The following is a 13,116-nucleotide window of genomic DNA, read 5'->3' on the forward strand; positions in this document are numbered from 1 at the left end:
GCTGATGTTTTTGTAGATCTCACCAACAGGATCTTTTCTTTTGCTGTTTTCTGCCACTCATATCTAGAGCAGCAGGTGACGTGTGTGCACAGGGCGCTGGCCATCTCGCTGACCTCTCTTTGTTTCCGATGGGTTTCCATGGCTTTCCTTGGGCTCCCCAGGCAGGCAGCTGTGTCCTCGCCAAACCCGGACCCGCCCTCCTGCTCTACAGCCTTAGGCCCCCTTCCAGGGAGCCTTTGTCTGCCCTCCATGTTCAAGTCCCCAGGCCACCGGCCTTGCCGTCTTGAGTGGAGCTGCTGGTTTCAATAGCAGCCTGTGCTGCTGCATTCTGGTTCGCTCTCCATCCACGTCTCTCTCTCTGTCATGTTAAAGAACTAGCCCTCATTTCTCTTTCCCCAAACCTCCTGGTCAGGCATGGAGGGAGGCTCTTGATAATGTCTCATCATCCATCCAGATGGTCGTCTTTTCCGCCCTGGGCACGTCGAGGCAGCAGGATTGTGTCCCAGTTCCGGGTCCCAGGGACCCCCTCCCAGCGCTGCCCCTTGGTTTTCGTGGCAGGAGCCACCACATAGGCGGTCCCCTGGTGGCCCAGGATGCTCACCACACAAGTGAGAGGCCCAGGCTGGCCGAGGAGGGGCAGAGGAAGCAGAGCCGGCACCAGCAGAACCCTGCCCGGTTCCCGGGAGGGCCCACGTCCCGGAGGCAGGGCTTTCCAGAACCTACAGAGAAGGAGCTCTCCCCGCTTAGGGCTTTGGAAACTTTTGCCCGACACATTTCAAGTAACGTAATGCCCCAAAATAAATTAGAGGAAGGTTTCCTGGCCCATATGGCGGAGGAGCACAAGACGGGACTCCTGCAGGCTGGGAAGGACATCCCGAGCGTCCTCACAGCTCCCACCTTCAACTGGAAACCAGCATTTCCCGTGCTTCCTGCTGTAATCCAGAGGGAAAACCCGAGGGGTGCCTGTACCTAGGTGCGGCTCAGGCCAATTCTGAACGCTGAAGCGAGGAAGCCGGAGGCTGACCTGCCTGGCTCCCCAGCAGCAGAGGCAGTGGCTGCAGCCCACCCAGGCCCCCTGGGAGAAGCTGGAGCAGTGTCTGCAGGGCCTTTCAGGCGGCAGGAGGGGCTGGGAGGAGCAAGGCGTGTTCCGTCCTTATTAATCCCAGTGGCTCTCAGTCCCCCCAGGGCGCTTCCTCTGGCTTTCCTGAAATGCGTGGCCTTCTCAAGTGTCTTTCCTTCTCCTCAGTAAGCATCCCCTCCCACTGGTGGGGACCTACGTCCTCCTCCTGATACCTGGCCCTGGGGAGAACAGCAGGGCACCCGGGGGAGCTGCCCATGAGGCCTGGTGCTGCTATCCTGGGGGTGGGCCGGGCTGGCTTGCAGCCAGATCCCAGGGCCTCCCCCGGGCACTGGGCTCGGCAGGTATGGCACCTGAGCTTTGCCCAGGAGCCCAGGCGATTCTGCTTAGCAGCCCGGTCTACACCCCGAAATGCCCACTCCTGTGGCAACTGAAGTGCAGGCTGGGGCCAGAGAGGGAAGGGACACACCGTGGCCCCGCCTTCTGTGGGAGGCCTGATTCACTGCTTGGATCACAGCTCCCCAGAGACACTGGGAGGACGGGAAGAAAGGCGGGAGGCCGGGGCACCAGGGGCACGTGGGGGAGGCGGCATGGCCCTCATGTGTGGGGGCGTGTCTGGAATACTGGGGAGTGGGGAAGAACGTTGCCCCATGCCTTGGTTTAAGGGGAGACCCTGCAGCCAGGTCTGGAGCTCAGAGCTGTGGACTGCAGCTCGTGGCTCCTGTGGTCGTTAAGAAGGTGACAAGAGTAACAGGTGCTACAAGCTCTGGCAGGGTCTGGGCTAGAGGCTGCACCTCACTGTGAGGTCAGCTGATGTCCTTCCTGCTGAAGGGGAACAAGCAGAAGCTGGGGGCGGGGGGTGACCTCACCAGGCCACCTGGGGTTGGGACATAGCTCGAGCTGCCTTTAGCCACCATGCCATTGGGGCTGGAGGTCAGCCAGTGCTCCTGAGGCCCTGAGGGGTGGGGCTCAGAGCTTTCCCAGGTGGGAGGTGGGAAAGGGGAGCCCCAGCCCCAGCCCCAGCCGTGGGGCCCAGGGAAGGGGTCATCACTTGAGCCCCTCCACAGGCTCCAGTCTTTTTGTCCAGCCCCTTCCCGCCTGCTGTGAGCCCCTGAGCAGGAGCCACCCCCCAGTCAGGTCCCACTCTCCAGTCCTCCCAGCTCTCGCCTCTCGTTTCCTGCTCCAAGCCCAGGGCCCCCAGTGTGTGGGGGTGGCCACCCCAAGGGTCTGTCTCAGAGCGATACCCACGGCCCTGGGCTCCAGGGCAGAAGGGCTCCTCTCCCTTTAGGGCACCCACATCTCACAGAGCAGTAGGAGCAGATGGGGGACTCCCACCCTCAGGCCCCTGGCCAGCCCAGGAAGCCTCCGCAGAGGCTTTTCCCCAGCAGCTTCCCAGCCCCCCACCCGGCTGCCTCCCCTACTGCAGGGCAGGGCCAGGCGCCCGCCTGCCTTTCCGAGCACCACCCTGTCTGGACCAGGCTTCATCCCTAGGTGGTGGGGTCCCCCTTGTCCTTTACACCCAGCTAAAGGGGCGCTGTCTGGAGAGGCACCCCTCCCCTTGCTAAGAGTGCTGCGACACAGGCTGGCCACGGAGCCCTGCCACTCCTTGGCTCCAGAGCCTGGGGGTTATGGCCCGGGGCAGGAGATTGAATGAGGGGTGGGTGGCGGCCAGCGGGGGTGAAGGGGCAAAGGAGAGAAGGCGGCTGGTTGGGCGGTTAGTGCTTGTGCAGATCATTCCTGGTGGCAGCTGCAGCATGTGGCCCAGCCCTGGGTGCTCTGAGCATGACTCTGCATGGCCCATCTCATAGCACAGTGACTTGCACAAGCCCAGAGCGTGTCCATGGTGGCACGTCTCCCCCGTGAGAGGTGGCACCGAGCACCAACATTCGTGTTCGTATCTCTAGGCACAGACCAGAGGCACCACTGGCTCACGGTGTTGGCCTGGGTGGTCTCTAAGAATAAACTCTGGAAAGTCAGGAGACCGAATAAAATGCCAAAATCTACCCAGGCTTTGTCACAAGGTGACAGCAGTTCTAGACCCTCCTCTCAGCCCTGCTTCCTGGGGGAGGGGCAGCCTCCCGTTTGCCACAGTCCTCTCTGCTCCCCAAACACTGCCGGACCAGGCAGGGGCCAGCTGCTGTTTTATCACGGACTGTATTTGGGGGGGGGGGGCGTGATGGGGACAAAATATGCCTGTGAAATAGTTCCATGGCTTCTGAGAGCAGAAGGAAAGACGGCTTGAGAAACCACTGGGAGGCTCCCTAAGCTTCAGCATGGGGGGAGGCTGAGCTCTAAGAATTCAGAAGTGGAGGACCCTGGGCCGGGGCCCAGGCGTGGGGCTACCTGGGAGATGGGAGGGATGGAGCAGGCCAGGCAGGCGAGGACGCAGGCACATGGACTCTCACCTGCCTTCCTGTCCATGCTGACGCCAGGCCATCACCTCCCTGGCCTCTGACTGCGTGGCCCACCCTCCACTCTCCTCCACCCTGAACCGGCTGCTTCCCCCAGCCTGACCCTCTGGACCACCCCCTCCAGGCCCTTCTGTGACCCACTTCAGTGCCAGCTGCCTTGCTCATATCACCTCTGAATGGCAATCCTGTGACAGGTGGCTACAGACACTTTCTGGTGCAAGTGTCCCAGCCAGCTTAGCACTGGCCCCCAGTGTCACTAGGCCTGGGCCTCAGGAAGTCAGATCCTTCCCAGGCTTATTTCCTCAACCGCAAAGTGTGGGGGCAGAAGCAGTCCCTCACCCTGTCTTGCCAGGAGCCCTCTGCTCCATGCAGTCATTTCTGGATCGGGGGCCGGGCGGGGCAGGCCGGGGGCCATGGAGAGCACCCTTGCCTGTCCTGGGGAGGGGTGGCAGGCCGGGGGCCAGGGGCGCGCACCTTGCCTGTCCTGGTGCAGTGTATTTAGTTACTGTTGAGGGCCACGCTCCCCCACCTGCCTAGCCATTAAAGTCACCTGGTATTTCACAACATGCCAGTGCCCCGCCCCACCGTGGCTCAGCATGGCTGTGGTTGAACCATCCACTCTGGTGCATAGCCAGGACAGATGGCTTTACTGTCCGGTACTCTCTGGGCTCTCACAGCTCCCTCATGAGTGTTTGATGACCCCTTTTTGCCAGCGAGGTTGAGGCTGAGGTGACCTAGCCTCCAAGGTATAGCTGGAAGCTGAAGTCAAAACCTCCTGCTGACGGAGCGCTGGCCTCATGATGGGCAAAGGACTGTGGCAGCTGGGGCTTGCAGGCCCCCACCCCGCCCCCAGGAAAGCCCCAACAAAGCCCCTGACAGTGACAGCTCTTTTCTGGGAGAGGCCAGGCCTGGGTGGCCGGGTGGTTGCAATGGCAGCCTGTACCCACCAGAGGGCACCCTGGCTCCGCACTGCTCAGCTGGACTCAGCTCTGCGAACCAAATGCTTTTTAATTGAAAATTTTTTTAATTCAAAAAGGATTTGCTGTTTGTACTTGAGTGCAGGTTTTCCTTATGCAGGAGACTAATGTCTTGAGTAAACAGATCCGGGCCCAGATCCACCTTCAAAGGTACTCACTGTTTGCCCAAGGGAGTGACAGGGCTTCCAGAAGCAGCCTAGTCTCTTGGGCAAACATTGTGGGGACGAGCAATCCTGGGCAGAGGACAGCGTCTGTGGGAAGGTTATCCTCAGCCTAAGGGGGATTATGTCGGGGGACATATGTTGAAATTTCATTTGGGGAGTTAGGGAAAACAGGAGGGGGGGGGCGGCACTTTTCTTCAGCCAAGATAACCTAAAAAGGGAAAAAATCCCGAGGGAGAGGGGTGGGGAACAGGCCGTCTGTGCGCTGCCCCCATGGCCGGGCCCCTCGGGGTCTCTGTGGGCTCAGGCTGCAGTCAGAAAAAGGGAACGTGTACTCGTGGCTTCCCCCGCTCCCAGCAGAGGGCAAGTGAAGTAGGAACCCAGCAGTTTATCCTCGAGCACGTCCATGCCCCTGCCTGCGACACGGTCTGACTGCTGGCCACAGAGGCTGGCTGCGTGACTCCCCACCTGAGCCTGGCACTGCAGGGCCTGGTCAGCAGTCACCCCGACACCGTTCCAGGCCACCCCATCTGGGTCACAGGCCCAGCCTGGGTCCTCTGGCTGGTGCAGACCAGCCCTCAGCAAATCCAGGTGACGTGAGTGCCCTGTGGGCTCCACCGTGCCACCCCAGGCCTGGCACTGCAGGCCTCCTGGAGCGGGCCCTGGGCCTCAGCCTGCCCCTCAGCCCTGGGCCTGGTCTCCAGACCTCCAGGTGGGACGCCCCTGCCCCTCGGTCCCTGGTCCCCCATCCTCCCGGCAGCCCATCCTGTGTCTCTGGCCATCCTCTCCACAGCCTGACCTCATCGCTCCCAGGTCCGGTGTCTGAGTGGTCCCTGGGTCTGGGTAGTCCCCCTTGCCCTCAGAACTGATCCCAGCACCCATTCACCTGGGAATCCTTGAAAATGCAGTCCCAGGCCCACCCAGACCAGCAGGGTCAGAATCCGCATCCCACAGTCCCCCACCTCATGGTCCCCCACCTCACGGTCCCCCAGCCCACGGTCCCCCAGCAGGGGCATGCAGTCAAGGTGAAGGGGCTGCTGGTCTCTTGCCTGGGCTCTGCCCTCTCCCTGGCCCAAAGAGGCTACCCTGCCTCCTGGCCTCTGGCCTCCCCACACCTCTGGCACAGGCTTGTCCCCTTGTCCCCGCACCCTGTGTGCTCTTCTTGAAATGCCCCATGCTGCAGCCTAGAAAGGGAAAAAATCCCGAGGAAGAGGGGTGGGGAACAGGCCATCTGTGCGCTGCCCCCATGGCCAGGCCCCTCGGGGTCTCTGTGTGCTCAGGCTGCAGTCAGAAAAAGGGAGCGTGTACTCGTGGCTTACTCATGTACCATGGCCAGGCTACCCGCCAGGCAGCCCAGGTCCCTGCTTCTGTGCTCTTCCCTGGTGTCCTGGCGGCCCTGCCCCAGCCAGGGGCAGAGCTGCGCTCCTTTTGGGCTGATGGCTGTGCCACCATCCTGGTGGACCCACCACCCCAGGCCCTCTACTCAGTAGGTCTGGGTACCCATCATGCTCTCCCCCAGTCAGACCCTTGCTGTGCTCCAGAGAAATGCCACCTGACTCCTCCTGTGGCCCCATCCTTGTGTGGCTGCCCTTGGATGTGGCCTTCATGCTGGGCTGTGTTGGGAGTGTCTGGGTCCCTCCCTGCGTACCCTGTGAGCCCTGGGAACAAAGACTCTGTGCGGCTTGTGCCTGGTCCCAGCACCCAGTGCAGGGTCAACGCCAGGGTGCAGCCGACCTGAACAGCTCTGTGTGCTGCAGTGTGCGTACCTAAGCAGCCACCAGGTGGCAGCATTAGCCCAGCCCTTGCCCAAGCGGCCTGTGAGCCCCACACAGGGTGGGCACCTGAGCACTGGCCAGGAAGCAGGAAAGCAAGAGGCCTGGGCGCTGATGGGATGGGCAGGCAGGGATCCAGTGAGTGCTTGCTCCTTTCCAGGGACAGGATCCCCGAGCTACTGTGCCTCCTGACACCCTCAGGCATCCCTGGGAGTGGAGGGCCTGCCTGAGGCCCCCCACGGCTTCGAGGCTCCAGAGCCCCAGCCCCAGCGCAGCCCTGCAGCAGTCCCCTCCATTCTCCAGTGGTCTGTAGCCAGGTGGACCCTGCAGCCCTCAGCTCAGCATCCTCCGTGCAGTCCCCGGGAGCACCTCCCCGCTGCGGGGTCAGCAGGGCTGGAGGCCAGCTTACCAGTGTGCCGGGGCATGCGGACAGCATGCTGCGGCTCCTGCTGCCCTCTCCCTGCAGGCCCACCTGCCGGTCCTGAGGCGCTGCCATCCTGGGTAGCCCTCTGTTCAACGGCAGCTCCGCCGTGACCCTGGGGAGCCCTTTGTCACGGCTTTTCTGTGGCTGAACCTTTTTACATAGGTGACCACTGGCCCAGCCCAGGCCCCGGTTCCTCAAACCCACATGAGCGAGGGCACAGCTGCCCAGCGAGTTCCAGGCTGCCCCACAACCCCACCCAGCCTGAGCCTGCAGCACCCGGGATGCCACCTGTCAGGGTGGGCGCTCCTCTCCCGCCCCCCACTTGGGTGTTGAGATCCCTGGCCTGCGGGTGAACTGTAGGAACCCGCGCCCATCCTGGAACTCGCCTTCTCCGGGGAGGTCAGCAGCACAGCCGGGCAGGGGAGGGGTCCACAGCCGGGCAGCCTCCAGGCAGCAGGCTGGTGCTCAGCCTGGCACAGGGTGGCTCACACGGGTTTACCATTGGTATCAGAACCCGAGGGCAGGGGCAGGTAGGGACTGTGAAAGCTGACACCTGTCACCACCCAAGCCCATCGCCTGACAGGTGTGTTCACACCTGCACTCGGCTCAGACCCACAGCCCTGGCGCGCACACACCTGCCCACATCACTGCCAGCAGGCACTGGCCTGGCCGGCGTCCTGCCTGGCCTGGGCAGCACGGGGCCCCTGGGTGCACCGGGACTGACTGTGCCCTGCCCGCCCTCTTCCCGCAGTACGAGTACAGCTTCCGCACGGAGCAGAGCGCCGCGGCCAGGCTCCCGCCCAGCCCCACCCGGTGTCAGCAGACCCCCCAGTCCTGAGGAGCGGGGCCTCCGCGGGGAGAAGACGCCTCGCCCAGTGCCCAGACTACTGACAGGGCGGAGGGGGCCGCTCCCCGCCCTGCCCGCCCTGCCCCCAGCCCTGCCTCCACCTCCCACCCCACAAGCACCCAAGACCCTGGGCAGCTGAGTGGTGACCTCCGGTCATTGGCTCGCCTGACGAGACCCCAGCCTCCCGGGGACATTGTTCACAACTGCGACTAATCTGTGTGTGCTGTAGTGACCAGCCATTCCTAGCTGTCCATGTGATGACCAGTCGTGCTACCAAACACCTCCCCCAGCTGGAGTCGCCCCCGAGGGCCCGGCAGTCCCTCCGGCCGCCCAGTGACGCACACTGGCTCCTTTTCTCCTGTCACCCACCATAGGAACCCCACAAGCCATCGTTCACCCCCCGGAAGGCCACAGGGCTGGCCACTTCATATAGGACCCTCTGGGCTCACTGTCACCTGAGACGCAGGGCTGGGGGGAGCACGTCCCTCCCACCCACAGGCTCAAGTACACCAAGCGTTTCACAGCAGCCCTGAGAAACCGCGGGTGGGGAGGCCAGAGGGCCTCTCCCTCTGTGGACAGCTGTGGACTCTTTGCCCAGTGCATGACTGGACACCAGAGGCCCTGCCACTGGCACAGAGGGGGACTCACTTTCCCTGGAGAGGACAGTGTGACCGGGCACCTGCCTGCGAGCTCTGCTTGCCCTACCCACCCCCCCAGAGGGCTTGACTGTGGGGCACTCCAGCCGGTGACAGCGCCACCTGCCACGGCCAGTGCCCTGACCCAGTGACTACAGGACATGCCCCACGAGGCCGCCACAGGCAGTGACATGAGAGGTGCCCAGCACTGGAGGACACGGCCACGCTGCCATCAGGCTGCTCTCAGCCCGCTGTGTCTCCTTGGCATCTGCGGACAGAGACAGGTCATCGTGAAAGCCCCCTGACCCAGACCTGGATTGAGCCAGAGCCAGCGTCCCCCGTCCCCGGCACTGCAGGTGCCGAGCTCGGCCCCACACGTCCACCCCGAGAACAGCCGCCAGCGCCATCCCTGGGGCCCAGGACTTCAGCCCAGGGGCCTGCTTTGCCCCAGGCCCACAGGACGCGGGTGTCTGACTCCTTTGGGTCCCCAGAGGGGGCTCTGGACCTGAGGGCTTGCTGCGCTTCGGAGGCGGCGCCATGGAGGGGGCTGTGGACAGCAGCCCTCGGCCAGTACAGGCCCCGCCAGCTGAAGTTCCAGGGACGGTCCACAGGCCAAAGGAACCAGAGAGTCGACAGGCTGGCCAGGAGCCGGGGGGCCCCAAATACCTCACCACCTGCGTCGCCCCTCGGCCCCCAGGGCCTCAGCCGCACGCGGCGGACCAGCCTCCTCCTCGGCAGCTCCTCGTCTTGGCCCCTCTTCGTTTCTGTGTGTCAGCAAGTGGCTGCTTGGCCCCTTCCCAAGACCTAAGGGCACCTGTGAGGTGACCCTCCCACACCTCTGGGCAGCACATGGCAGGGAAAGGCCTTTGGCCCCTGCCAGGCCCAGGAGGCCCCCTCGCGGGCCGGTGCTTCACCAGGAGGGCTGGCGGGTGGAGCCCAGCACCCACAGAACAAGCCAGCTGTGCTCCAGGGCCCGGGCACCCCAACAACCTGCTCGCTGCTGCTTTTTGATGGTGGTTTATCCAAAACCAAGCAGCCAGCACAGCTTGAGGCTGGACAAAGGAGGGAGGCCCCAGGGGCCGCAGGAGGGTGGAGGAGGGGACTCTGCACTTCGTTTTGGTTTGTATACTTTGTTGTTCGACCTCTTTCCACGCCCAGATTATGAGACTGTCCCCAGCAGGTAACCGGGGTCCTCCTCCTCCACAGTGGAGAAGGCAGCGTCTCCGCAGCGCTGACCGTCCTGGAAGGCCACAGGGCCACAGCAAGATCCCTGGTCAGGGATGGAGACGGTAGAGCCGGAGGTGGCGGGAGGAAGAAAGAGGGCAGCCACAGCCCCCTCCGCCACCCTCCCTCAGGGCCCCCAGGAAGAGGGCACACTGTGGGCTCTGGCCAGTAGGAGAGGTCTCCCCATGGCATTATGGACTCAGTTTAATAATGACCTTGACTGTGAAGCTGGTGACATGAGCTAATGAGTGGTGAGGTCAAGTTGGGGTTGTTAGGCGTTAGGCTGCTCCCCACCCGGGCTCCTGCCTTCTGAGAGGTGGACAAGGATGGGCAAGCGTGTGGGTCACAGCTTGTGCGTGTGTACGCCCACCCTGATGGCGTCGTGCGGACCACAGGACTGTGGCAGAGTGAGGAGTTGAGGGGCCTCTCAAGTCTTAGGTGGGGAATGCTCTGTCCACCAACCCCTGGCCTTTTCTGGAAGCGAGGGACAAGGATGCCCTTGGCTATATGAAGGGCCACAGCCTCTTCCTTGGGTCCCCCCAGCATGTCCCATAGCTGCTGCTGTCCCTGCCCAGCACCCTGCCCCCCTGAGAAGACCAACCAGAGCACAGCATCCCCGAGCCCTGCCCTCCGCCCTGAAAACTCAGTCGTCTTCTGAGACCTAGCAAATGGCACAAAGTTGACAAGGAGCAGGTGTCACTTGCTCCAGGTTCACTTGCAAATTTATCATGAGGCCTTTTTTTCTACCCCAAATCCAAGAACTGAAGCCAGCCACACCCCACCCCGAGTTTCAGTGAAGACATCACAGCCTACACTGCCCTTGCCCAAGGCCAGAGCCGTGTGGTCTCCAGCGACCAAGCTCATTTTGTAGGAAAAAACCACGGACACTGGTCGGTGGCCCCCGAGTGCTTCAGAAGGCCATGGGGGGACGGGGCTGACCTGTTCCGAGCAGCCCTCTGCTGGGCACAGCTGGGCAGTCCAGACGCTTTCTCCCATAGCCTCCCCCAAAACAAGACCTAGTAGTTCACGTTCTTTGCTGCCTGTTGCCAATGGGAAACCCGAGATTGTCTCTGGCACAGGCTGGTAAATGGCAGAGACAGGCTCTGGCCCCAAGGTGCATTGGGCCAATGTCCCCTCATAAGCACATGCCTTGGGCTGACCCTGTTTGTATTCCTGTGACTTCCTGGCTGCCACTGGGCCCTGCTGGTCCACACTGAGCATGGGCCACCCCTATGCAAGGGCTCCCCAGGCTGCCGTTGCAGTGCCCCATCCCTTGCCATGTCGGGGGCTCCCAGCCTGCAGCTTCTGAGACCCAGGCAGGCAGAGCCCCGCCGAGCGAGCCCCCCGTGCCTCCAAGCCACGTGGAGCTGAGCCCGTCGAGTTTGGTTCAGTCTGCCTGACCCCGGACCCTGCAGGAGGGGCGGGCCACTTGCTCTTGCCCCTGCACGAGGCCCCCTCTCCAGCAGCCTGGAACCTCAGGTCAGCCCAGCTTCCTCCACCTGCTCTGGGTGCAGACCCCTGGGACAGCGGCAGCCCTCACTCCAGGAGCCCGGGCTTTGTCCCCGCGATGGAGGGTGCGTGGCTGCTGTGTGACCACTGGCCTCAGACAAGGACCTGAGGAAGGCCCCCCTTCCTGCATATTTATTCAAGGCAACTCTGCACTTGGCCAGGGAAGTTTCACTGTGTGGTTGTCTGTGTTCTTAATATAATTTGTTAAATAAACGTTCGTTTTAACCTCTCCCCGTCTGCTGTTGTATCTGCAGCCACCAGAGGTCAGTGTCTCAGGGCCGCCCCGTGCACCAGCCCTGAACCTGCCCGCAGGCCGGCCGGGCTCCTCGGGACACGGCCACTGCCTGGCCTTCAGCCTTCTAGGAAGGCCGTCTTGCCCCGCACCTGGTTCAGGAGGGTGTGGGGCTCCACCTTCCTCACAGCAGCCCTCAGGGTGCTCCGTGAAGCAGAAGAGCCTCGGTGGCCCTGAGAGCTGCACCCCGGCGAGGAACGCAGGGTGCCTCCCGCCCTGTCTGTGGGGTGCACACCACACCTGGCCACGAGGATGCAGGTCCCGATGCCGTCAGGGGGCTGTCCCCACGGCTCACCTGCCTGCAGGACGCCACCCGCCAGGCCGGCCCAGGTGGCCCCTGTCCTGGCGGGCACCCACAGCCCCCTATGAGCACCAGCAGCTCGAGTTTCACTATCAACATCTCTGCCTCCATTCGCAGTGACCTTTGCATTTGGGGCTCCATGTCCCAGCCAGGGCCGTCCCTGCCTGCAGGCTCTGTTCTTGCCAGACTCTGTGGGAAGGAGCCACAACTGGCGACCTGAGCTCAGCACTCATCTCCTGGGCACTGCAAGGGTCCCCAAAGAGTGCCAGGGTTCTGTCACTGTCCACAGACACACTAGATCCCTCCCACATGCTGGGCCCAGGACACCAGGGAAGCACATCGAAGTGGGGGCCCTGGACACAGGAGACACTGGACAAAGCACAGGAAGGCGCACCAGGCCCAGAGGCAGAACCCACTCACACCAGCCCGGGTGGGGGTGGGGTGAGCACACGGAACCCACAGCAGGATGGCGCTGAGCCTCGGGTCCAGACCCGGGCGCACCGTTCCTCCACCTGGCCCTGGGCCTCATCAGCCGCCTGGACATCTGCTGGCTTCCCCTCCCACTCTCCGCTCACCAGCATCAGAGGGTCCACAAGCACATGGCCACCATGTTTAACTGTCCCTAAGCCACAGTCTCATGATTCCAAATCCAGAGCCCAGGACAGACTGACAGGTTAGCTGGGCCGGGTCACCCCTTCTGCCCCTGGAAGCTCCAGCCCTGGTGGTGGCATGAGGGTATGTACACAAGCCTCCCGGAACAGGTCCCAGAGGTTCAGACCCATCTGCTAGAGAGGAGGGTGGGCTGGGCAGTGGGGCTGGGGTCCTTCCCAGGTGGAGGAGAGGAGCAGGGCTCCAGGGAGACGGGACCCTGCGGCGGCAGCAGCCCTGGGATGGCAAGGGACGAGGGCACCCGATTGTCCGTGCAGCCAGGTCCTGCTGTGTAGGCACCTTCAGGTGCAGGCCTCGTGCCAGCACTGCCATGAAGCAGTGACCAAATCTGGTGGCGTTCCTGCCCCAGGGGAGTGGGCGGCCTGGCCTGGCCTGCCCCTCCAGGTGCCCCGTCCTCCCGCACCAGTGTCTGCATCAGCTCTCCCCCTGCTTCTCTGGCCACTCACTCCAGCTAAGCCACAGGCTCACAGCTGGGACCCTGGGCCTCCCTGAGCCACCCCATTTCTGTCCCCTCTCTGTGCGGCCTGCGTTTCCGACAGTGCTCAGCTCTGTCCTTGCCATCTCCCCGCGCTCCTGCCACGAGGTCTCCACCTGGGACCCTGTAAGCACATCCGCACCCACAGCCAAACCTGCCGTCCTGTCTGGAACCTGAGCTGCTCTTCCTCCTCTGAACAGCTCAGCCACTCCCCGCAGCCCCCAGGCCACCACCTGGAGCCAATGGAACCACCCACTTCCAGCTGGACAGCCCTCATCCTCAGGTGTCTTCAAACCCAGCCACTGTTTCTCTGGCTTTGCTCTGACCTTAGTGTTGGCCCA

The 13,116-nt window shown here is 63.0% G+C and overlaps 1 protein-coding gene across 1 annotated transcript in view; it reads left to right on the forward strand.

The window, feature by feature from the left end:
* Positions 1 to 11,267, forward strand: part of Mvb12b (multivesicular body subunit 12B) — a 169,629-nt gene extending 158,362 nt beyond the window's left edge. Inside the window, exon 10 of the mRNA XM_071600962.1 lies at positions 7,575 to 11,267. Coding sequence (XP_071457063.1) covers positions 7,575 to 7,661 — 87 coding nt within the window. The 3' untranslated portion in view covers positions 7,662 to 11,267. The remainder of the gene's footprint in view (positions 1 to 7,574) is intronic.
* The last annotated feature ends 1,849 nt before the right edge of the window (positions 11,268 to 13,116 follow it).

Source organism: Marmota flaviventris, chromosome 13 (assembly GCF_047511675.1).
Source record: "Marmota flaviventris isolate mMarFla1 chromosome 13, mMarFla1.hap1, whole genome shotgun sequence".
Taxonomy (NCBI): Eukaryota; Metazoa; Chordata; class Mammalia; order Rodentia; family Sciuridae; genus Marmota; species Marmota flaviventris.